General features: G+C 36.8%; 2 protein-coding genes across 6 annotated transcripts in view; both read right to left on the bottom strand.

The window, feature by feature from the left end:
* LOC117993736 (mushroom body large-type Kenyon cell-specific protein 1-like) overlaps positions 1–27,041 on the bottom strand; it is a 264,782-nt gene that overhangs the window by 95,191 nt on the left and 142,550 nt on the right. The window lies entirely within an intron of this gene.
* On the bottom strand, positions 7,453–12,962 carry LOC138404045 (uncharacterized). Its single transcript, XM_069506844.1, has 4 exons — positions 12,662–12,962; positions 11,352–11,432; positions 11,135–11,212; positions 7,453–11,044 (listed from the first exon to the last, which is right to left on the bottom strand). Exons 1-4 carry the CDS (start codon positions 12,742–12,744, stop codon positions 8,530–8,532), a joined length of 2,757 nt encoding a protein of 918 aa, XP_069362945.1. The 5' UTR covers positions 12,745–12,962; the 3' UTR covers positions 7,453–8,529.

Here is a 27,041-nt window from a genome sequence, read left to right as displayed (position 1 = left end):
ACCTTGCGCCCCGACCTGCCGCTATCTGTTGTGAGTGCATAAGCTTTTTATCTTATCGCTACTGTCACCATGTCGCTCTATAAAACTGAGACTGTCCTAAGTTACAGCAGTTTTAATTATGTCAATTGAACACAATTCTAAACTTTTAAGTTTGGAACATCGACGCAAAGTTGTGTCTATCGCTAGGTATTCTACCGGATATATTTCGGAGGGTGTGCCAAAGAACTTTTCAAAAATCCTTTCTTAGGGAGTGGTTACGTTACAATCAAATCTACTGTCAAAATTTCAAGTTTCAACCCCAGCAGTTTAGTCTGTGCGTGAATAGGTCTTTTTTAGGGGGTTCCGCACCTCAAAGGGAAAAACGGAACCCTTATAGGATCACTTTGTTGTCTGTCTGTCTGTCTGTCTGTCAAGAAACCTACAGCGTACTACCCGTTGACCTAGAATCATGAAATTTGGCAGGTAGGTAGATCTTATAGCTGACATTTGGGGAAAAATCTGAAAACCAAGAATTACATCACACAAAAAAAATTAAATTAAGTATGATCATGAACTAATAATTAGTATTTTCAATTTTCTAAAGATAACTAGGTATATCAAGTGGGGTATCATATGAAAGGTCTTCACCAGTGCATTCTAAAACAGATTTTTATTTATTGGTATGTATCATAGTTTTTGAATTATCCTGCAAAATGTCGAAAAAATACGACTGTAGTACGGGCCCCTTATTGCGCGAGTCTGACTCGCACTTGGCCGATTGTATATCTATAGATTTTCAATAAAAAAGGACTATCCTAACTTATTACAAAAATCGTTGTCACCCCACAAGTATCGAGCGCGAGCGTGCAATTTCGGTGTAGCGCAAACTGCATACAAAACTGCACTTGACTCGTTATCAGTAACTGATAACGGCTCGTTAGTGCTATCTCGTGTATCTGTGCTGTACCTAAACCTAATCTCCCTCGACTGACTAGATAACTATATCAAATACTAGCGCCTAGGTATATCTACTGACATTTACTGCGATCACTAGGCCTGTAACCATATTTAATAATACTAGATAATGCCCGCGACTTCGTCTGCATGGATTTAGGTTTTTAAAAATCCCGTGGGAACTCCGATTTTTCGGAATAAAAAGAAGCCTATGTCCTTCCTCGGGATTCAAGCTATCTCTGTACCAAATTTCATCAAAATCGGTTGAACGGATGGACTGTGAAAAGCTAGCAGACCAGACAGACAGACAGAGAGAGAGAGAGACACTTTCGCATTTATAATATTAGTAAGTACCTATGGAGTATGGATTTTGTCGGAAAAACTAAGATTTTCTATGGAATAGAATAGAATAGAATAGAATAGGTATGTTTTTTATTCATGTAAACTTTTTACAAGTGCTTATGAATACTCAGGTAGTTTTAATTTACCACTGGTTCGGAATGCCGTTCCTACCGAGAAGAACCAGCAAAAAACTCGGCGGTTGCTCTTGGATTTAAAAAAAACCTTACTCTATGAGGACGTAGTCACGAGCATCATCTTGTTACCTAGGTATACTTGAAAGCTTAGCTTAGCTGGCCAATTCGCAAGAAAAGCTGGTTGTAAGCATCGACATCTTATATAAGATTTTTCACCGACTTGAAGGCGAAAGCATGAAAAAATAAACAAAAACAAAATATGAAAAAAGATAACAAAATAAAAGTTTTTTCATCATATTTTCTTATACGTTCGTATTCAAATATTATGGTAATAAATCCAAAGTGGTATTCAAAAAGGTCATTGCATAATATTTTTGTGTCGCATTGACGAAACAAATAAACGGACAGACAAAAAAGATCGAGTTCAACCGGACGCGATACATATCTACTGAATGAGTATAAAATGCTTTGGACTTTCAAGGCTGATATCACATGTTTACAGCGACGCTAGAGATAGTTTTAGCTTATCTTTAAATAGCTTATACCCGCCACTTCGTCCGCGTGGACTACACAAATTTCAAACCCTTATTTTACCCCTTTAGGGATTGAATTTTCAAAAATCCTTTCTTAGCGGAGGCCCTAAGTCATAATAGCTGACTGCATGCCAATGCCAAATTTCAGCCCGATCCGTCAAGTAGTTTGAGATGTGCGTTTGTAGATCAGTCAGTCAGTCACCTTTTCCTTTTATATATTTAGACTAGCTTATACCCGCGACTTCGTCCTCGTGGACTACACAAATTTCGATTTTACTTCCTTAGGGGTTGAATTTTTAAAAATTCTTTCTTAGTGGATAATTAACTATCTGCATGCCAAGTTTTAGTCTGGTCTGTCTATAGTAGTTTGAGCTGTTCGTTAGTAGATCAGTCAGTCAGTCAGTCAGTCATTTTTTTTAATATATTTAGATCGAAACAAATAAACAAGCAGACAAAAAATATGTGTCCTGCCCTTACCAACCTCAGCATCGCAACTCGTTGAGTTATGTCAATTGCTATGGTTCTCTGACGAATCTTCTCATTTATGAGGAGAGATTTGATTTGATCACGAAGAGAAACTCCAAGTACTTATAGCGCTCTCCATCGCCCGCTGAGTGACTCTGTGCTTTCTTATGAGGCCCAAAATTGGCGACCATGTCTCTGATCAATATCATCTCTGGCAACACGCACTGTTCGAAGACCAAGGTCTTCAAGCACAGACGAAAATACGTCATCTCAAAGCTTTCCGAATGCAGCCCAGCCAAGTGGGATTCGGCAAAACGACATTGGATTTGAGAAGGACAAAATAATGTGTGATATTGGGTGGATAAAGTATTGCCGTAATTTTGTATATGTGCAAATATTTTGCATGAGTGTGATGGATTACATCGGTCGCTTTCTTGTTAGTAGGCCTTTGCCCCACAAAGGGTTTCCCGCCGCGGTACGGCTTCGTCTACACAGAAACGCTAATTCTTTTAGGTATAGATTTAAATTCATGCTATTTTTGTTTTGTTAAGACAATAAAACTTAAAGCTAGCCTTATCTAATTACTATATAAATCATGACCGCGTGGAATGGTGCCAAGAATACTGGCTGCATTTCCGCGCTGGACAGCCAGGCTGATCCGCTGCGCAAAAAATGAGCCAGCCCTTCTGTCACCAGTTGAGGCTATTAATCGCGGTGAAATGTCTCGTAAAAAATTTTTAGCACTAAGACTCCATGGCCCCAGGGTCTCCACGGCAAATGGCACAAAAATGTAACTCTCTATAAGAGAGGCATACTTGCGCCGCTTGCCGTTTTCAGCTGTTTCTGCTGCGGCTCCCGGTCTTGATGCTGTCTTCCTGATATGACACGGGGCCAATGTGTCAACGCAAGTTGCGTCCCACATTAGCGCCCGTCCCCGTTCCCAGGGAACCAGCGTCAATCCATCAGGTCTCTTGCCATCATCCCGACTAATCCCTGCCGGCTCAATGAGCGCAGGAATATTTATGGTGGCAAGAGCTCTTTTAATTGTATCGTTAAGAGAGCCATGCCTAAACAGCCTACCGGAGCTCCTTTGGCAAGAGAGTCCGTGGATTCCAAATTTATCAACCTCTTTTCCACACGGACATCTGTGCTGATGGCACAGTGGTGTTCCCAATCTGAGACCTAGAGCCACAAGTAAGTAAAGTAACAATGCAACTCAAAATAAATCGTTATTTTTAGCAGGCTACATCGCATTACGACAACTCGCGCGAGGTCATGTTTGAGGTGAGTCGTTCGCCTCAAATTAAGACCTCGCGGTATCCCATAATTCCCCCATTAAAAATGAAATTATTTAGTTTCTTTAATTTCTCTCCTGCCAAAGGAGCTCTGGAGGCTCTTTAGACATGGCTCTCTAAACGACACTATCAAAAGGGCTCTTGCCACCATAAACATTCCTTCACTCATTGAGCCGGCAGGGATTAGTCGGTATGATAGCAAGAGACCTGATGGATTGACGCTGGTTCCCTGGGAACGGGGACGGGCGCTAATGTGGGACGCAACTTGCGTTGACACATTGGCCCCGTGTCATATCAGGGAGACAGCATCCTTGACCATGACCCTGGGGCCATGGGGCCATGGAGTCTTAATGAAAAAAAAAATACAAGACATTTCACTGCGATTAATAGCCTCATTTGGTGACAGAAGGGCTGGCTCATTTGCGCATCGGATCAGCCTGGCTGTCCAGCTCGGAAATGCAAGCAGTATTCTTGGCACCATTCCACGCGGGCATGATGTGTAAGTATAGTTAACTTTAATATTGATATAATTGACATTGAAGATATAGCTTTATATAGAACAGCTCTGTCACTGGACCCAAGTAAGATGTCTCGTGATCTGTTCGTGAACTCATTGAAGAAACTAGGTCAGACAAATTCGGCAACAGGCGACATAATGATTCATATGTACGAGGAAATTAATCACGTGTTGAAATGATCGAGTTTAATCGTTTATTAATTTCATTAAAACTTTTTGTCGATGATAAATAAGCTCGATCGATTTGATATTTTTATAGCACATAAAAAATAGAATGCAGGCTTCCAGTTAACCATTGGTAATGGGGATAGAGTGACAACGGGGTGACGAAAAAATAAACAGACAAATAAAAAATGTTGAATTAGGGTATTTTTTTTAACAAAAGGTGTTTAATAACAGTTGGATATTTCACATAGGCGGATAAATACTTATCACTCGCTTTAACGGTGAAGTCTATAAATATAAAAGGAAAAGGTGACTGACTGACTGACTGATCTATCAACGCACAGCTCAAACTACTGGACGGAACGGGCTGAAATTCGGCATGCAGATAGCTATTATGACGTAGGCATCCGCTAAGAAAGGATTTTTGAAAATTCAACTCCTAAGGGGGTGAAATAGGGGTTTGAAATTTTGTAGTCCACGCGGACGAAGTCGCGAGCATAAGCTAGTACTATATAAGTCAATGATTAAATACCTTAAGACTCATACATGGAGGCATAGGTACCTATTATAGTTTGTCATGTCATACATGGAGGTATAGATATAGTTTGTCATAGCTTGGCTACTTTTGGAGGTGTGGCCCTAATTTTTTATGAACCTTCGTCCATGAACGGAATAAAACTGGGTCAAAACAGTAAGTAATTCGGCAACAAAAGGACACAATGATTCATACTGATTCAAACTAAAATTATACAACTTTGAAACATTTGAATCATAATGCCATGTTGAATTTCAGATTTGATGAAAACGAGTCATCGATATAAATGACAAGATATGGTCAAGCGAACTAAATTTTTCACAGTTTAGGAACCAAATAAATCAGCGCCACCTCTTAGATACATACTAATGAACGACCCGCTTGACGTCGACGTCACTGAGGTTGCATTGGTGCTAAAGCACCAATGAGTCGGTGCCATTTTGTTTGTTCAATAATCCTGTTCATACGAAGTAATATCTAAGTCAATGAATATGAAACGAGTGGATATTGTTGTGTTGGAAATTCAGAATTGTTTGAATAATATTTTTAGTTGCTTTCGATGTTTTTTTTTGGTTTAAGTACCTACCTTAGTTAGTTTATACAAAGTTTTATTGATCAATGCAGAGATAACGCAACGGGCGCGGTGCGTTTTTATTAATCAATATAAATTTATGGCGCAAACTGAAAACCAGCGCCGAGCATTGTGAGCAGTGCTCGGCTATGCTGAGTTTGCGACCTTTTGTTTATTGTTAGTTTTTAGTTTAGATAGTATATTAGATATAACATTGTACCTACATACTAGTTACTAGCAATAATGTAAACAATAAAGCATATTTATTTATTTATTTATTTATTTAGTTAATAAAAGTTTTTCATTTCAAGAGTCCACCACGCTGGGCAAGTGCGAATTTCCTACTCTCTCTCTCTCTCCCCCCCCCCCCCCCTCCGATAATAGACGCCCTAAGCACGTCCTTAACGATCCCGACGATCAAATTGACCGACAATGCTCCCTATCTCGTAGGGCTACACAACTCAACCGTATTACAGCGTCTTCGCCGGCGAAGACGAGGTCCCCGATTTCTAACGTCACCCGGACGTGGACTCACGCCACGGCCTCGGGGGACGTACGGACAAACCAGTAGTCCAACAACTCCACCCATCCCAACGTCACCCTAAGCCGTCTTCCGAGCCTCACAGGAGGCGCCCTTAGGATGACGGTGCCCCCCGACCTCTCAAATTATTACTTCGAGCCCTAGGGCTCACCCCCAGGTGGAGCTTCGCGCTCGCCACCCTCCCCGGTGACGCTGTAGCGGCCAGTAGGGCCTACGCAGCATACTCAATCCGAAACAACACTCACAAATTTATTACCGTTTCCTGGGATAGTACCTAATGGTTTACTAAGGAATCTTAAAAAGAAACTTTAAGAGCGGGTACAAAGCGAGCAAAAAATCAGATTTCACCCGCGCGCCTCACGCGTCCCGCTCTCGTCATGACTCAAATCCTACGCGGTGCCGGCCGCCGGGTAAATCCGAGCGTGCCCGAGCCACACGAGTAGATACTACTCGTGTGCCCGAGCGACCAATGGCTGCCCCGTCTCGGGCGCTCTTGTGTTTTGGTGCACAGTATAGGTAAGATAATCAGATAAAAACCAGCAAGTGCATATTGCATATCGGATCACCTAGCCTCATTTCGGATCCCTAAACATATTCTTTGATGCTGATAAATACACAAAGGTAGGTAATATCTTTCATTATTTATGGGGTTTTTTAGGGTTATTTAACACACATGAATACTAACAGTATTTTTAGGCACCCTTATAGGATCACTTCGTTATACGTCTGTCAATAAACCTATAGGTTAGCAGATCTTATAGCTGACATTTGGGGAAAAATCTGAAAACCGTGAATTTAGGGTTAGATCACACAAAAAAAATTAAATTGTGGTCATGAACTAATAATTAGTAATTTCAACTTTCGAAGTGAGATAACTATACCAAGTGGGGTGTCATATGAAAGGTCTTCACCTGTACATTCTAAAACAGATTTTTATTTATTTTTATGCATCATAGTTTTTGAATTATCATGCAAAATGTCGAAAAAATACGACTGTAGTACGGAACCCTCATTGCGCGAGTCTGACTCGCACTTGGCCGGTTTTTATCCTCTCTTTACAAAGAACACACCCTCCAAATTTCATTTCTCTAGGACCAGCTGTTTAGGCTGTGTCTTGATATATGTCAGGATTTTGAATTTTATATATACATAGATAATTGAGTGAAGAAATTTATAGGTTGCACCATGTAAAAAGAGCGCTGGCGATCTAATGTAGTAAGTGATTTTCATCTTTATTACTTTTACGTCCAGAAACGACATTACAAAGCACGGGTGGGTGGGGTCGTGCGTTGTAATATAATTTTAGTAAAAGAGTCGAAGTCTGCTTTTTGTGTAGATAGATTTTATCATAGCTCGTTTAACGTGGTGTTAGCTGAATGTTTACAATATAGAAAATAATAGTACACATTTTTTAGTATAACTTTATTTACATTATTACAGTTATTACAAAAAATGATTTTCGTATTACAAAAGGACAATACGCACAATTTATAATTAAAAACCACGCAATTCCCTTCGAGAGAAATGGAAATAATATAATTTTTGTAGGACAGAATCGCAGAAGGCAGAGAAGAAAATCACAGAATGATTTGTCTAAAGCGTTCGATTGCGTTGAACACGAGACTCTCTTAGCTAAATTGAGCCACTATGGAATCAAAAACACTGCGCTCAGCCTCATTGCGTTTTATCTGAGTGATCGTATACAAACTGTATGTGTAAATGAGGTGAAGTCATCCGGATCAGCCTCATTAATAGGCGTTTCTCAAGGCTCCATCCTAGGTCCCTTTATGTTCTTGGTATATATAAACGATTTACCATATTTCGTCCAAAATACTTGCGATATTGTGCTATTTGCAGATGGTACGTCTTTAATTTTTAAAATCGATAGAAATAAGAACAATTTTGACGATGTAAATAATTCCATATCGCAGGTCACTCGCTGGTTTACTGTTAACAATTTACTTTTAAATGCAAGGAAACCCAAGTGTGTTAAATTCACACTGCCCAATACCAAGACGATCAATGGCATTAATTTAATGACAAATAATGATATGCTAAAAGTAGACATAAATACAGCTGCGGTTTCCGGAATCACAAACGCTGGTATTGGTTTGGAGCAATTCCAAGGGTTGTGTACAGCAATGAATCTTCCCACAATGACACAACAAATGTTTGATAAAAAACACGTTATCGTTTGTGAGCAATGGGAAAAAACTGCTCATCAGACTATGGCAGTTGCAGCGGAACGAGAAAGATGGGCTGCAATAGAAGAAGGCAGAGTCTTAGATGGTATAGCAGTCATTGATGTAATTGCTGATGCCTGCTGGTCTAAGCGCTCATACAAAAGTAATTATGCGGCACTTTCTGGAGCAGCTGCTATAGTCGGTGGGAAATTCGGAGAAGTTCTTTTCCTAGGTGTGAAAAACAAATACTGCTGTATTTGTGATCGCTTTACAGGTGACCGTGCCTAGTGCCTACTTCGTCATAATATGTGTTTATCAATATTCTGCAATCGACAACACTTTTTGCTTTATATTGGAGGGTCCAGCAGTAGCTAAATCTATAGAATAGGAGTCTTCCAATTTGGAGGGCGTTAATGTAGGTTTTTTTGAGGGTCCAGCTTCAGTTGATTGTTCATGTGGACGTTTTTTGGAAATGATTGGTTGTCTCAGTGCCATGTTTCTTGTTTGGCGTGGGTCAATTAATTCAGGCAATATATGTTCTATGTAAAATTCCGTAAGCTTACCAACCATTTTTTTTTCCCAAAAGTCGTCATCGCGCAAGATTTTTTCAACGGTCAGCATTTGATTTTCACCACACCATACTGCAAAAAGACACAGCTTTCTTTTAGTTATATGAAGTTGTCCTTGTACTTGATAATACCACGAATCATTTTTGTTGATGACCATAGTGTTATCTTTCATGTGCCAAAATTTAATCTTTTTTTTCTCAACAGCTTCCCTGATAGGCATTTTGAACGCAGATAGTGGACATTTTATCTCTACGATAGTATCATTTCCAACCAGGCCATCAGGAGTAGCTGCTAAGAATGGTATTTGACTATCTATGAATAGCCCACATGGACTTATTTGCACCCCTTCTTGTGTTGCAAGCTGGTTGAGAGCAATAGCTTCATTATCTATACCATGTTTTATTGAAATGACGTGTGATATATTGCTCTTGTACAGTAAAGTTTTGACGATACTTGCGCTGGTAGCCGGCCGACGTTTGATCACCTTCCCGAAGTTGGATGCTGTCAATAGATTTCTGCGGAGCTCTAACCATTCACTACTATCTCTTTGTAGGATAGTAGCTCTTTCTATTTTTGATCTTTCCGTCTCAGTTTTTTCCAAATTTCTTAAGAAACTTCGTTTCGCCATCTCGTAAATATCTTCTTCCATGTCAGGTTTCTGGCAGCTGTCAGTTCCATAATTTTTGTCTTTTGTCAGTGTCGGTTTTTTAGTAAAACATAATTTCTTACAACTTTTGAAAATTCGTCGTAACTTATTTCTTTGAATCCTTTTTTCTTCAAAAGCCTTAGTTTTTGATTTAGGGCTCTTGCCTAAAATAGATTTTTGTACATTGTACAATGGCCTTTTCGTGTTATATGCCACAACAGCAGCTGCACACCTAGACTGATACGTTTGTCGCTGTATTAAATTAGTTCTTTTGCCGCCAACAAATTTAGCAATTATACTATTAAACTGTTCCACGGCATTACTGTCAAAATCATTTATTAAACTTCTTGAGTGTGTGGCAACTATGCCTACAATATATTGGATTTTGAACCAAAATGTCGAGTTGTTTACTTTTGGCACAAGATCATCACTTTTTTTCTCACTACTGCAGTAGTGACCTTCACACTCGGCGTGATGTCCAAATGCGTGATTATATGCATTTGAAATATCGGCGTAGAGGCTATTTATTCGCACTCCTAATTCAGCGTTATCGTTTTTGTGCTTTTTTATTGCCAAACAAATCACTTTTCTGATTGCGAGTATCCTTTGGGTGGTGAGCATTTTTCTCATTTGTAATGGGTATTTTGTGTCTTTACTAACTGCTACTAATTTATTGCACATATTACGGAGAATATGGTTTCGGCATTCTATTTTTTCTACCGTTATGCCTTTATACGGTCTTTCTTCCAGGATCTTTGAGTAGGTGCTGGAATCTCCATCTGCGATAACTCGTCCATATATGAGGTTATACATATCTATCGAATTCCGGAATCCCTCTGCTATAATTTCTGCCTCCATGCCAGAGGAAGGACCCTTGTAGTTTTTGTAACATGCATGCTTTTTTGGCGTCAATCCTTTATTCGCTGCACGATCACAAATACAGCAGTATTTGTTTTTCACACCTAGGAAAAGAACTTCTCCGAATTTCCTACCAACTATGGCAGCTGCTCCAGAAAGTGCCGCATAATTACTTTTGTATGAGCGCTTAGACCAGCAGGCATCAGCAATTACATCAATGACTGCTATACCATCTAAGACTCTGCCTTCTTCTATTGCAGCCCGTCTTTCTCGTTCCGCTGCAGCTGCCATAGTCTGATGAGCAGTTTTTTCCCATTGCTCACAAACGATAACGTGTTTTTTATCAAACATTTGTTGTGTCATTGTGGGAAGATTCATTGCTGTACACAACCCTTGGAATTGCTCCAAACCGATACCAGCGTTTGAGATTCCGGAAACCGCAGCTGTATTTATGTCTAAGTTTTCAGCTGGGTGTGGATCTGATGTATTTATAATAAATTTGGCATTGCACATCTCGCAAGAAAGTTTTAGTTTGGAATAAAGCCCTATTTTTGTCTCTCCCGTGATATTTAGATTCGATAAGTTACAGCCAAATTGAGGTGCATGGTTTGAAATTTTTTTAAGTTGTTCAAAGAAGTACATTTTATCTATTATAAGACGTTCACTAGCGTCGCATATATTTTCATTTGTTGATTCTTTAGTCTCCTTTTTTTTTAAAACTGCCTTTTTCCTTTTGTACACTCGATGTTTGATGTTACTGAAATTAAAAAAAAAGTAAAGCATTAAACCTAGGATGAATTTTAATTTGTGAGATATTTTACATACACATACATATTTCAAAACATACCGTTCTGCTGCAAGATATTCGTCACTTTTTGGATCATCTTCCGAAACCCCAACATTCTCTAAAACTCCAATCGTAGGTCTGAAAAAGATAATAATATTAAATTAAAAAAAAAATTGCTAAAAAAATCAAATTACATCACCAAGTGATAATTTGACCGTTCTTTAAAATAAAGTATTTTTTTATTGTTGTCTAAATTGACAAGTTGTACTGAACTTACACATTTGAGGGACTCTCGTTTACGATTTCAGTCATATCCAATTCATTAGCTTGTGGTCTATTTTTATGTGCTGAAACAACTCTGAAACAGAAATTAATTATTGTTAATCATAAGTATTTTACTATACGAACTATGACCATAATTCCATCCTACATTTATTTTTACAATCTAAATATATAAAAGGAAAAGGTGACTGACTGACTGATTGACTGATCTATCAACGCACAGCTCAAACTACTGGACGAATCGGGCTGAAATTTGGCATGTAGATAGCTATTATGACGTAGGCATCCACTAAGAACGGATCTTGAAAATTCAACCCCTAAGGGGGTGAAATAGGGGTTTGAAAGTTGTGTAGTCCACGCGGATGAAGTCGCCTGCATAAGCTAGTGTAATATAATAGTACATTGTCATATAAGGACGGTAAGTAGGTCATTTCTTCAATATATTTATGGTCAAAAATACCTTCCGATATCAATTTTAAATAATTCGAATCAATAGTAACTAGTTTTAAATCCACTTTTTAAATTTTGGCTACAATTTCCTTTTTAATTACTACTCGGGAACCCAGATATCGTTTTGCGAGAATGCGGTTCAAATAGCAAAGTCAAAATCAAAATCTTATTACGATCAAAAGGAACCCCAGATTTGCGGATGCCTACGTCAATAGCTATCTGCATGCCAAATTTCAGCTCGATCCGTCCAGTAGTTTGAGTTGTTCGTTTATTGATCAGTCAATCAGTCAATCAGTCAGTCAGTCAGCCAGTCACCTTTTCCTTTTATATATTTAGATTCTCTTGGTTACTAGAAAGCTGTAATTTGGCGATGATTGGCGATATGGCGCACTACGGAATGCGCGTGTGGCCCGACACGCACTTGACCGGTTTTTTCATGATAACCGCAACATTCAGATATCGATTTTGAAAGAATTCGGTCCAATGCCAAAGAATTTCTAAATAGCATAGATTTTTTAAATTATTGATTCTATGAAAACCTGTGCAATGAAGTTGACCTAGAGCCGTAAATACACTATTGATACATACATTGTAATTGCAACAACTGCACGCAATACTGGTCATATAAAAATAAAGAAAAACTATTATTATTAAAAACCATCGCACTTTTTTGCATATACTACCCGTGCCGTCATTGCTTTAGCACTCAGCACATTGAATACTGCGCTCTAAAGTCAAAGAGTAAAGGTCGATATTTTAAAGCGATAGTACACTTCAACTTAATAATTTATTTACCTATCAAAAGTAAATAAATATTTAAGTGATTAAGTATAAAAAATTCAAAGAAATGCTTACCTCCGACAATTAGCCATCACTTGAATTTTAAACTTCTTATGTTCTCTTTTACTGCGTTTTATTTTGTTTTTTTTATTTGCCATCTTTTCTAGGTCCTTATTACACAGCCAAATAATTTAAAAAATACACAATCTCTAATTTATATACACGCTATATATGAAAACACACAATCTCAATTTTATATGTACACGCTATATCTAAAAAATACAAAACAAAATAATTTATCGGCGCTCGAGCACAGAAATGCAGTCTTCTCGTCTCAATGGAGGGATCGCGACTAGTTGATGAAAAAAAATATGACCAAAGCCTCGTGTCAGGTGCGACAGACGATCGCGTTTTGCGCGGAATAGGAATGTAGTAAACGCCAAAAATCTCTTATTTATTATCTCTTAAAATATAGATTATTTTTTTAAATCGCTTAGGTGAGCCCTTGGTAATATTAATTGAAATTACATATTAAAATTTTAGCTCTGTAATATGTATTACATTAAAAATAAATTGAAATTAGTCGAAAATTAGACGTAACTTCGTGAATTTTTTTTATCGATAAAATTTCATTCTTTTATGTTTTTACGTATCCAGTCTCTTGACATTATGGTGTAATATTTATATGTTTTTTTTCGGGTAGGTGAAACTTGATCTACTATTGTAAAAATCAAATCTTAAACTGCCATTTTCACTTTGTACCCCCTCTAGCAACTCCTACAAACAAAATATCAACAAAAACGAAATAGTTGAGCGAATAAGAAGAAGAACAAAATACCCCCAATTGGTAACGCAAAATTGCATCCGGTGAAAACAGGAGTTTTCTGAAAACTTGTTAAAACTAAATTTGTTTTATACAATTTTCAAACCAAACTCAGTTAAAAACGCCGAGTTAGCGGAGTAACACCTAGATTGCGCCGAGAGCAGGTGGCCATTTTGAGGAAGTCTAAATATATAAAAGGAAAAGATGACTCCTCGTTCCATGGTGAATCATCAACGCACAGCTCAAACTACTGGACCGATTGGGCTGTTGGGCATGCAGATAGCTTTTATGACGTAGGCATCCGCTAAGAAATGATTTTTAAAAATTCAACCCCTAAGGGGGTGAAATTGGGGTTTGAAATTTGTGTACTCTACGCGGAAAAAGTTGCGACAATCAGCTAGTCTAAATATATAAAAGGAAAAGGTGAATGACTGACTGACTGATCTATCAACGCACAGCTCAAACTACTGGACGGATTGGCCTAAAATTTGGCATGCAGGTAGCTATTATGACGTAGGCATCCGCTAAGAAAGGATTTTTGAAAATTCAATCCCTAAGAGAGTAAAATAGGGGGGTGAAACTTATGTAGTCCACGCCGACGAAGTCTACGACATAAGCTAGTTATAGATATAAATATGTAATGTTATATGTAAGTATATACCAATGTAGTTAGTGTTAGCGTCGAGATGGGTTGTTGGTGAAGAGAAAAATATCAAGCATATCTGTAGAATTTGCCACGGGCTCTCGGTCTAATTGGGGAAGAGGGGAAAAAAGTAAAAAGTCTAGAAAAATGTCTGTACGGAGGAAAATGAAGTTTCTTATAAACTAAAAGTCGGACCTACGAAATTACTTCCTTCGGCCAGAGCAATAAAACTGTTTGGGGCGAGGTGTGGTGTCACTGCTAGCGGGGACTTATTTTCGCAAGATTTTATTTTAGAGCGAAGCCACACGATACGTTGCGTTGGCGGTACGGCAGCCGGCACCTGAGCAGTACCTTTGCGTCATCCTACATAGTAATCGCTGTACCGTGCCATACATAAAAAACCGGCCAAGTGCGAGTCAGGCTCGCGCAACGAGGGTCCCGTACAGTCATATTTTTCCGACATTTTGCAAGATAATTCAAAAACTATGATGCCTAAAAAATAAATAAAAATCTGTTTTATTATGACGTAGGCATCCCCTAAGAAAGGATTTTTGAAAATTCGACCCCTAAGGGGTTTTAGGGGTTGAATTAGGAGTTTGAAATTTGTGTAGTCCACGCGGACGAAGTCGCGAGCATAAGCTAGTTTAGAATGCAATGTCAAAAAAATACATTTTGATAAACTGCCCAAAAACAGGATGTTCCTAATGTTTTCAGGGTTCAGTATGTGAGTTTGTTTATTTCACCATAATTTCTAAATTACGGGTTTGAAATTTGTGTAGTCCACTCGGACGAAGTCGCGAGCATAAGTTAGTTAGAATATAACATGGGACGAAGACGTTGTGACGTGCCGTATTTCTATTTCGACTACACTCATCTGTAGCTAGTTTATCTTTGAGGCTAAGAACTAAAATTATAATTTAAAATATCTTGGTGTAGTTTACAAACGAAATTACAATAAGCTAAACTACATATTATTGTTAAATCAATAAATATATTTCATTTAAAATTTATAGATCTTGTTTAGTTAAACTACGCCTTTGCTATGTTCCGATAAAAAAGGTTAATGTTCAAATTAATATGCAAGAGTCATGCACCTACCTACTCGCATTTAACTATTACATCGGTATTAGTGCAAGAGTTAAGACATTTTTTTATGGTTAGATATTAAAAAAATAATAAAGTTAACGAGTAATAAAAAGAGGTGGTGTGAATTAAAGCGCTTTTAACAAATGATTGATTAAGAACTTCAATACAAAGTCATTGACTTTCCAAATTTCCGTTCCTTTTTTGTTTTCCTTCTGCGTTAAAAAAATTTTTTTCTTTTTAAAAATGTTATGATTATTATGAATGATATGATAAATATGCAAAATAAACATATGGGCTCACGATTGCTCATACACCTTTATTGCCAATCGTAGAGAAGGGTGTCCAACTTGGCGCTTTAACGGTAACGGTATTTATCTAGAACGTTTCGGCTCTTATAAAAAATTAAATTCTACTATGCGTTGGACGTATCTCTAATTTTTCGGAGCTATATTTGTTTCAAGCAATTAAAACATTTTGAGGAAACCAACATGCCAGAGAGTTCTCCATGGGGTTGATTTTCAAAAATCCCTTCTTAGCGGGCAATTATCTGCATGCCAAATTTCAGTGAATCAGTCAATCAATCAGTCACCTTTTTATTTCATATATTTAAATACTAGCTTATGCCCGCGACTTCGTGCGCGGGGATTTAGGTTTTTAAAAATCCCGTGGGAACTCTTTGATTTTCCAGGATAAAAAGTAGCCTAGGTGTTATAATCCAGAATACAATCTATATCCATTCCAAATTTCATCCAAATCCGTTCAGCCGTTTTTGTGTGATTGAGTAACAACAACATCCAAACATCCACACTTTCACATTTATAATATTATTAGGATTAGGATATTCGTTTACCGCCCGCTGTCACTACAACCACACACCACGGGAGATAAGCAGTGGCACAGCTCGGGGAGGGACAACGAAACGTAATTGGGACTTTTTCTTTGGACTTTAGCCTTTTGTTTTGCAAAGTGACTCTTTCTTGTCCGACACGATCGATTGGAGACGGCCCTTTGATTTTACCCTTTTGTTTCATGACAATTGTTACGATTTGAGGGCATCTGCAAGAATTCGAAACAGCTTCTTTTGAAATATTTACTTTTAAAAGTGTCTATTTTTATTTCTTTAAGTTTAAACTGTGCATTAGATTTATTTGTCTACCAATAACGTGATATAATTGCTAAATGTTTGGCAATGTCACTTCTCTATTAACATATTTCTTAGTAAAAAATATTTAATTTAAAAAGACAATGCTAAAAGTATATTAGTCCCAAATCCACAATTTGAAATTCAATTAGTAGGTATACAGTTTTGTTACAATAATTATTGTACAATTTTTTTATATGATGTGCATTGGAATATTGTAAATTGTAGTAATTAAATGTTATTGATAAGGTTCAAAAACAAAACACGTAAAACAAAATAACGTTTTCTTTTAGCATTTATTACCACTTCAAAAAAGATAAAAATGGGCACTTTTTGGATTTGAGCCTCTTCTAGAGTCTAGAATTCTAATTGCTAAAAGTTTCAATACAATAGCCTTCTTAGACTTACCGTTTAACGAAATCAAGTTATTCGGAGTATTAAAATCAGTGAACAATGAAATAGCTTCTTTTAAAAGTACATATTTTCTTTAAGCCCTTATTTACAAATTCTCCTTTTTTGCATGTTTCTTGCAAAATAAATCTATGCATGGTTCGATACAATATCTAATAAGAAAAAATTGTGTGATCGATCGGTTTAATATAACGTTTTTACATTGGATATGTAATGGACTCCTAACCAGCTTATTGTAAAACATATGCAAATCCAATTTAGTTCTTATAAACGGAATATAATAATCCGCCTATTTACATTACCGACTAGTGTATGTACCTATCTATAGTCTAATTTCTAATAACATTTTAAAATATCAACAAGTTTGTATACAATCCGGTTGTACCTATACAATCTCTTAACATGATCAACACCCTAGTGTTATCACTTATCAATTATTATCATAGTAGATGATGCCCGCGACTTCATCCGCGTGGATTTAGGTTTTTTAAAATCCCGTGGGAACTCTTTGATTTTCCGGGACAAAAAGTAGCCTTTCTTTCTTCTTTCCTATGTCTGGTCTGGATTTAAGCTAACTCTGACCAAATTTCGTCATATCTCTTAAACGGATGGGCCGGGTAAAGCAAGAAGACAGACCAGGCACAGTTTCGCATCTGCAATATTAGTATATGGATATGGAAGTATGTACCTACTTATAGAAGATTTAGGATATATTTCGGAGACTGTGACGAAGAACTTTTCAACCTGCTTCCTCCTTCACCTTTCTACTATCGTACCGCAGGCATCGCCAAGGTCTGCACCCGTACGTAGTCGAAATTCCACGGATACGTACAAAGCGATTTGCCTCCTCATTTTTAACCGCTATAGTTTTGTAACACCCTTCCAGCATCAGTTTACCCCTCCAATTATAATATGGGTACCTTCAAGTCAAGAGTGAATAGGCATCTTCGAGGCAAGCGCGCTACATCGTAGGGTGCATCATCACTTGCCACCAGGTCTGATTGCAGCCAAGTGCTAGTCTATAAATTAGAAAAAAACTAGCCAAGTGAGAGTCAGGCTCGCGCTCTGAGGGATCCGTACTACAATCGTATTTTATCGACACTTTGCACGATAAATCAAAAGCTATTATGTCTAAAAATAAATAAAAATCTGTTTTAGAATGTAAAAGTAAAGCCCTTTCATATGATACCCCACTTGGTATACTTAGTAATCTTACTTTGAAAGTTGAATATAGCAATATTTGTTTATGAACACATTTTAATTTTTTTTTCTTGTGATGTAACCACAAATTCACGGTTTTCAGATTTTTTCCCGAATGTCTGCTATAAGACCTACCTACGCACCAAATTTCATGATTCTAGGTCAACGGGAAGTACCCTATAGGTTTCTTGACAGACAGGACAACTAAGTGATACTATGTATAAGGGTTCCGTTTTTCCTGTTGAGGTACGGAACCCTAAAAAATAGGATGTATGGCGGTAGTAGGTGGGCATGTGGAGATTTGTTGACGTCCACACCTCGGACGTGCTCTATCTGGCTGTACGCGGATTATTTCTGTTTCGAATGTAACCGCCATTTTGTTTTTGGTTTCTTTTTGTTTCACTGATAGGCTCTTTTAACCAACTTCCAAAAAAGGAGGTTCTTAATTTGGCACGCACCTATTATCTTTGTAATACACGGCAAAACCTAACTCGTTTCTGGTGGTAAATTGATAGTATAGAAATGTAAATAACAGACAATCCTATTACTTAAATAAACTTAAATCCAAATTTAAAGTAAAAAAAAAGCCGGTCAACTGCGAGTCAGGCTCGTGCACCGAGGGTTCTGTACTACAGTCGTATTTTTTCAACATTTTGCAGGATAATTCAAAAACTATGATCCATAAAAATAAATAAAAATCTGTTTTAGAATGCACAGGTGAAAACCTTTCATATGATACCCCACTTGATATAGTTATCTTACTTAGAAAATTGAAAATACTAAATATTAGTTCATGACCACAATTTAATTTATTTTGTGTGATCTAACCCTAAATTCACGGTTTTCTGATTTTTCCCTAAATGTTCAGCTATAAGATCTACCTACCTGCCAAATTTCATGATTCTAGGTCAACGGGAAGTACCCTATAGGTTTTCTTAACAGACACGACGGACAGACGAACAGACAGACAGGCAACGAAATGATCCTATAAGGGTTCCTTTTTCCAATTGAGGTACGGAATCCTAAAAATATAGCCACAGGCTAAAAACTAGTTATACCTATTCCTATAAATAGAGACTTATAGTTCAAAGCGGTTGGACCCTCCATGGCTCCCTCTTACAATGCGATATTTTGAAAAATTCATAAAAAGACTAATAACGAACAGTGTTCACGCACACAGTAGACAATGCCGTGTGTGAGCACACAAGCGCACGTAAATACGTTATCCATATGATAGGACACCCTTGTTTTTCGCCTAGGTCCCTGTCTAGGTTCGTAACGAGCCTAGGGACTAGGGTGCCTAGATAAGGGAGTGATAGCAAAAAAAAATGTGCGTGTAATCTTTCGAGGCGTTTGAAGGAAAACTAATGGCGCGTAAGTACCTACGTAAATTGAAATTACATTTTTTTTTTGAAAATGCGTAAATCCATACTAATGTTATAAATGCGAAAGTGAGTCTATACCTACTCTGTATTACTATTAGGTATAGGTAGGTATGTCAGTCTGCTAGTTTTTCTCGGCCCTTCCGTTTAACCTTTTTTGAAAAATTTTGACATTATTGTCAAATTTTTCACCTTATTGTCGGGAAAATTTTGATTTTCCCACGCGTTAAAAATTTGAGTTCCCGCAGGATCTTCTAAAACTTAAATCCACGTTGACGAAGTTGCTATCATCTATATTTAACCGACTTCTAACAAAGAATTGGAGGTTACAATTCGGTGCATTTTTGTACTTTTGTACAGAAATAACTTGCATTGCATCCCGGAATTTGAACGTTTATTTATTTAATTTTTACTACATAAAAACTATGTATTAAGTACACTATAGTGTTGATGAGTTATTTTAATGACAAATTTTAAATAATGCATAGAAATAGACATTTGAATTATAAATAACTTTGACATGATGACATAACAATATTTTAAGACGGTGAAATGAGATGCTGGGTTCAATTAATTTTGCACGCCATGCTCGGCAGGATATGTGACTGATTACCTAATTTTTAAGACCCCTAGTAAATAATATACATGTACTTACCATACCTGAACAAAATAAATAAATGATTAAATGAATGATGAAATGACACAAATAAGTACCTATATATAGGCTACTTTTTATCCCGGAAACCAAAGAGTTCCCACGGGATTAACACGATCTATCCACGCGGATAAAGTCGTTATAGAGAAAACCTGTAACGTTTATGTCTGTCAGTTTCCTGAGCCTCAATAGCTCAACCGGTAAAGGAGTGGACTCAAAACTGAAAGGTCGGCAGTTCAAACCCCGCCCGTTGCACTATTGTCGTGCCTACTCCTAGCACAAGCCTGATGCTTAGTTGGAGAGGAACGGGGAATATTAGTCATTTAACATGGCTAATAAGTATACTTAAAAAAAAAAAAGTTTAAGCGTTTTTATGTAAAAGTATTTATGCTCCGATTGTATCAGATCCGAGACATGGTCACTATGGGCCTCATAAGAAATTATTTATAAGATGATCATTTTTGACTACCTCCCTGGTGCAGTGATAAGTGATGTGGCCTTATTAGTGGGAGATTATTAAATCTTGTCAAAGTTGCTTTGCAATTGTGGATTGTAAGGTCGATCGAATCTTGAGCGAGTGTGTTTTGTGATTTTGTGGTGCTGCGTGGTGGTGGTGGGTATTGCTTGCCTGGTGGCTGGTTTTTCCTGCATGTTTAGCAGTAGGAGGGCGGGCGGTGCATGTTGCACCATATAATCAATCAACGTCAACTGCTGGACATAGGTAGGTCTCTTGCAGGTACTTCCACATGCCACGGTCTTGCGCCGCCTGAAACCATCGGCTCCCTGCGAATCGTTTGATGTCGGCTGTCCATCTAGTGGCGGGTCTTCCACTGTGCTATAAGCTGCGAGGTCGCTATTCTAGCACCTTGGGACCCCAACGTCTATCGGATTTCCGAATTATGTGCCTAATATTGATTGATTGATTCAATTGATACAAAAATTAATGTAAAAAAGTTCAGAAAAAAAAAGTTTTTTTTTGCCATCCATATTAAAACCGAACCCTCTCTACCAACGATTTGTTTTAGAGGTCATCGCCCCCTCTCTTTCCCCCTTCAACGCTATATTACAAGAATCCTGCCTCTCGCTCGCACGCGGATGGGGAAACGCCTACGGAAAGCCTTTGATTTTTTTTCTGAAATAACCGGAAGTTGGGATTTCGGAGACATTTTGTTTTAATAAACATAACTGTGGGATTGAAAAGACCCTAAAGGGACAGAAAGGGTTGAAAGTGCGTTTGTTTATTACCTTTTTATAAAATTATAATTAACTAGCTTATACTCGCGACTTGGTCCGCATGGACTACACAAATTTCAAACCCCTATTTCACCACCTTAGGGGTTGAATTTTCAAAAATCCTTTCTTAGCGGATTCCTACGTCATAATAGCTATCTGCATGCCAAATTTCAGCCCGATCCGTCTAGTAGTTTAAGCAGTGCGTTGATAGATCAGTCAGTCAGTCAGTCACCTTTTCCTTTTATATATTTAGAAGAAGACTAGCAGTTGTCCGCGACTTCGTCCGCGTTATCATCATGATCAACCCATCGCGGGCCAACACCGAGTATCTACAGGTCTCCTCGCAGAATGAGAAAGTGTTACGGCACAGTCTGCCACGCTGGCCCAGTGCAGATAGGCAGACTTCCCACACCTTTGAGAACATTATGTAGAACTCTCAGGCATGCAGGTTACATCACGATTTTTCATACTTCTAACTTAAAAAACATAGGACTTTCATAGGTACAATATTCCAACCCCTATTTCACCCCATTAAGAGGGCATTTTTTTAAAAGATCCTTTCTTACACCTGCCCCCTATAAAGAATCTACTTACTTTCTAAATTTCAAGTTACAATAATATCTAATTCCTAATTAAAACTTTCCTACACAAACTTTCATCCCCTGTTACCACCCCTAAGGGTGGATTTTCCTAAATAACTTATACAGGTTTTTATAATTTAAAGCTGATGATAACCTTAACGTCTCTAACTTAAAAAATATAGGACTTTCATACAAACTTCTACCCCCCTTTCACCACCTTAGGGGAGGATTTCCTCCAGATCGTTTCTTAGCTGACATCCAGGTTCTAGAAGAAACCTACCTTCCAAATGTCAAGTATAGGTTTTAGAGAGATCCTGAGATTTCGTGATTAGTCAGTTAGATAAATTAAAAAATTCATTAGTAGGTTGGACTAATATCTTAGGTTTTGCTTACTTTCTCGCAAGTCAGTAAAAATTTGAATAAAAATCTAAAAATTATTTTAAAAAAAAACTAAGAAAAATTATGAGGTACCAACAGCTACATTTCTAGGCACATCATCAATCATCATATTTTAAAATTTTAAAAATTCTTAATTAAAAAATCTTAGTTTAAAAAAGGTAGTAAAGTTGCCGTAGAATATTTTTTATTACCCTAAGAATAGAAATAATTTTTTGACAGAATATAATCCATACTTCCATACTAATATTATAAAAGTGAAATTGTGTCTGCCTGTCTGTCCGTCTGTCCTTCTGTCTGTCTGTCTGCTAGCCCGTCTGTTCAACCAATGTTGACGAAATTTAGTACAGCGATAGCTTTCATCAGGACATAGGCTACTTTTTATCCCGGAAAATCAAAAGTTCCTACGGGATTTTCAAAAACCTAAACCCATACGGACGAAGTCGCGGGCATCATCTAGTATTTAATAAGTATAAATTATCTTATTAATCAATATTTATTTAATAAACATAATAATATTCAAAGAAAATATACTACACCTAGGTCCTAGGTAGGTATACCGTATGTAAAGTACTAAAACCTACTTAAAGCCTATAAGTGCGAAGTCTTTGATCACAAAGCTCAGCTGTTAAACGCTTAAACATACCTGTTATAGGTAGGAAGGTAAATAACGTAATACGTGCATTGATGTGTTAGAAAAATAACGTATTCTTTAAATGCAAATTCTTGAAAGAAAGGAGATGGGCAAAAATTTTATGGGCGCGTGCCCCAGAATATACAGAGATGATATAAGTATGTGCCATTTAATAGTAAAAATCTTATATTAAAAAAAAAAAAGTCGCATGTTGTTTTGCAGTCGTGGCATTAAGTTTATGATAGGCATAAAAAGACTTCCACCCAGGGCCGTAAAGTAAAAGAAGTTTCCTTCTAATTTTCTTCCTTCAAAATAGAGAACGTTTTCTGAACCGATTACGTATCGAATGGGAAAACTGTGAAAATCATATCGAAATCGGGAAAGTAAAAATTTGTCTTATAGATAGGTAGGGATAAACATGCCTTTTGTTCACTGAGAGAAAAAATGAGAGAAACCTTCTGTTTTTTTTTTCCAAAAACGTTTCCTATGACTTTACCCCAACGAATTAAAGAAAGGGCTTTTTTAAGTAGTTTTTTTTCATAGAAGCATTTTTTTTAATTGGAGGGAAGCCCTGGGTTCTAAATTGTAACGTAGACGTTAGAAGTTAGAACCTAGAACTTTTGTGTTTAAGATTCACAAACTGCACGTCTTCTTACGGTATAAGGGATTGAGGTAGGTCAGTATTTTCAAAGCGTGTGTATTTTTAGAATACATCACAATAACTTTACATTGGTATGGTAATGAGGAACATGTTATATAAAATATGTTTATTATAAAGGATTGACGTAGGTCAGTGACCCGGCCGTCATTCATTCCAATTTCAAACTTGGAATTCCGCGCGAAGAAGTCACGCACACACACAGGCGTACGCACACGAATTGAACACTAATTTGTGTATCTGTATTTATGTGGGGCACGCACACATAGCCGTTTATATGGGTCGGCTCACAAATACAAAGCACGTTTTAATATGAGGTCTTTTAATGTGTCCGCTTTAGATACAATTCAGTTTATAATCGTCTGAAAGATTTGTTTGGATTTTTTCTAAGCAACCAAAGGTTATCAACTCTATTCTACATTATCTCACCTAGACCTAGGTAACTACCTATAAAGTTCATTTGTATACAAAGGTAGATACCACGTACCTACCTACCTATCGCACGGGAACAGTATCATTTATTTATTTTATAAAATAAAAAATTAAATAAAATAAAACGCTAAATTGCTTGGCGACACAGCTTTGTCGGTTGGGTGGTAAGGAGCCACGGCCGAAGCCTCCGACCAGGGAGTTAAGCTAAAGCTAAGCTATTCAACTTACCTATCTATAATTTTTTTACAACTGTAGATATAACTTTGTCGTAGGACGTAGAATCAAGTTAGGTAGACATTTATATTATTAGGTATTTTTACCTTTTTTTTACCTACTAAGTAAGTATTTTAATTACTACAAAAAAACTTTATTTGAGTATCAAAAATGAATAGTTATGTTATCTATGTAAATATGAATAATTGACTATACCTACTTATTGATACTAAATCTTAGATTAAGAACTATAAAATATACACAGACACGAACAGTTCTAAAACTTTCATAAATTATTTATGGAATTTTCTATGGAAAAACACCAAGGCAGCTAAAACCCTTCATAAGCATTATTTTAAAAAGACGAATCAAACCTGTATACAGACGCAAGGTGAGGCATTTCGTAGAGTCCGATTTATAGCTCGCTAGATAACGTAATAAATATTACAAAGAAAACCTGTTTGAAAAGATTAGAAACTCGATATTTTGATTGCTCGGCAAGCGAGTTTAATCTTTATTGCATTTTAATAAAAGATTTTATCCGCGCCACCATAAAGAACCTTTATAGTATTAACCTCTATAATATAGCCCATGTATTTATTTATCTGTACCTACAAAGTCCCGCCTTTTTATTTTGTAATAGAAGGCAGAAGCCAGAAGGGTCTTTTTAAAATTAGAACGCGAAAGAAAACCGACGCGTAAAAAGGACCCAACAAATCGAACGTCTCAATAAAGGAGCACGCACACTCGCGTAAAGCGTGTACGTAAACAGAGACGCAATGTGCGTCGAGTTAGGGTAGGTTCAGGACGGAATTGGGGTGGCCGCCGCGCCGAATGTTGGGCTAGGTCGGGAACAATATAATGGGGGAACGATGAATTGGCCGGTGCGTAATTTTTTTTTAACTCATTGTTGTTTTTCCGTTCAATGGAGAGGAGGATTTTTGTACGTAATTAATTGTAGTTGAGTAGGTACGGTAGTTATTTATTATGACCCTTATGTTCTCCGAGTTGTTTTTTAGCGAATACATAAAGATTTATTTTGTTTGCAATTGGGATGGAAAAAGTTTGTACAAATCAATTTTAAAATGTACCTAGATTTTTAATGAGATTTTTAAGTGAGGGATTAATTATGATCATAATGAAATTGATATAAGTACCTATCTAGTAGATGATACCCGCAATTTCATTCGAGTTGATGTAGGTTTTTAAAAATCCCATAAGAACTCTTTAATTATCCGGGATTAAAACTAACCAGTCTGTGTCCGTTAGCTTTTTGTTAAAATAGGTATAACGGATGGGCTATGATATTGAACTGCACCAGGAAAAGGGTAATGTTTTTGGAATTGTTATTTCAAATATGAATACTATCTGATTTGAAGGTAGTTTACCTTTTTTAAGTAAGTAAAGAGTACCTAAGTTACTGCCACAAGACCACAATGTTAATAACATCATTGCAAGCAGTGACTCACAGAGGTTTTCTAATAACATTTCGCCAAGCACGGAACAACGCTTTTATTTGAACAACTCTCGAGTGAAAAATGCATGCAATTATTAAACCGAACATTATTAAAGTTAACAAAGTTTAATTCGTATACGAACTCGTGCCTATTTCTAATTGCCATGTAGTCGAGACCACGGACTTCCAGTTACGATCTCAATTTAGCAATCACAAAGTTTACTTGGTCGGCCAACTTAAATAGGCCAAGTCGAGTATATTAGAGAATTCCCATTCAAACACTAGCAATTTGTTCCCATATCTATAAACTTATAACGATAAAACTGCTCAAGTAACCTGCAAGTTGAAGCACTTTCGATATCTTAGACGCATTAGCGAGAAAAACAGAACAATTAAAAAGAAACTCTTATACCTACTTGTAACTAATAAAAGTTGGCGATCGTAAAATTTCCGAACGACTCGGATATATTTACGAGTAGAAAAGAACACACGTAAAATAACAAACGACTAGAAATCCCATAATTATTGGATCTTGACAGTCATTGTGAGGAAAACAAAACGTGATTAAACTGGTAAAAATTTATTTTTTGTCAGTATCTAATCGTGTCAATATTAATAAATATTCCCCATGTCATTTTTTATTACCTAAGTACATCATATTATTTCATTTGTCAGGTAAGATATAGTCTAAGGATATTTTTTTCAAATGCTGTTAATACATTCCTAAGTTAGAAACTAAAATACTTATATAATATTAAGAATACAAACAGTTTTCGAACTGAATGGTGGAGTCTAATGATTAAAAAGAGCTTCTAAAGGCCTACTTATAAGAAAATAATACTCGGAGAAGAGTTAATAATTTTTATTTAAAAAATAAATATGCTCATCTGTTGCTTTTTGAGAGATTTGCGAGATCAAAAAGAAAAACCTAGGTATTTTATTAATAGCATCGCGCTAACAAAATTAGAGCCTTGAGTATATTTTTTTAAGTATATACCTACAGATGACACAAGAATTGCGTCAATTCGTCAAATTAAAATGTAGATGTTAAATGACGAAGAATGGCTTTCTTTATAAAATTACAAATGTATACCTACCAATATTAACTAACATATACAGCCAAATATTGAAACATCTTCATTGAATATTAATATCATCTTAAAATATGTATTAAGCTTTTAAGTAACTTAGGTATATTGTTACTTTCACTTAACATTTAACATTCTATACTTAAGGTCTTAAATATTAAGAGAATGTATCAATAGATACACATTCCGCCTACAGTAAAATGTAAATACCAACCATCATGAACTCATAACTTAACAATAATACATTTTGTCGATCGCATTCTTGGATAGTATTTAGATGATTCTCTTTACATTCACACAAGTAGCGGTACTGTATAAAAAGTGGTCATTACATGTTTGAACTGGTCTAAACGGAACAAGGTTGCAACTCAAAGCGTTGGCATTGGCTAGATATTATGTATTAATGCTTTACTAACATGTTTG

The sequence above is a fragment of the Maniola hyperantus genome, chromosome 24 (genome assembly GCF_902806685.2).
Source record: "Maniola hyperantus chromosome 24, iAphHyp1.2, whole genome shotgun sequence".
NCBI classification, from domain to species: Eukaryota; Metazoa; Arthropoda; class Insecta; order Lepidoptera; family Nymphalidae; genus Maniola; species Maniola hyperantus.
Note: the sequence above shows the minus strand (reverse complement) of the source record. Positions and strands in the feature narration are given on the sequence as shown.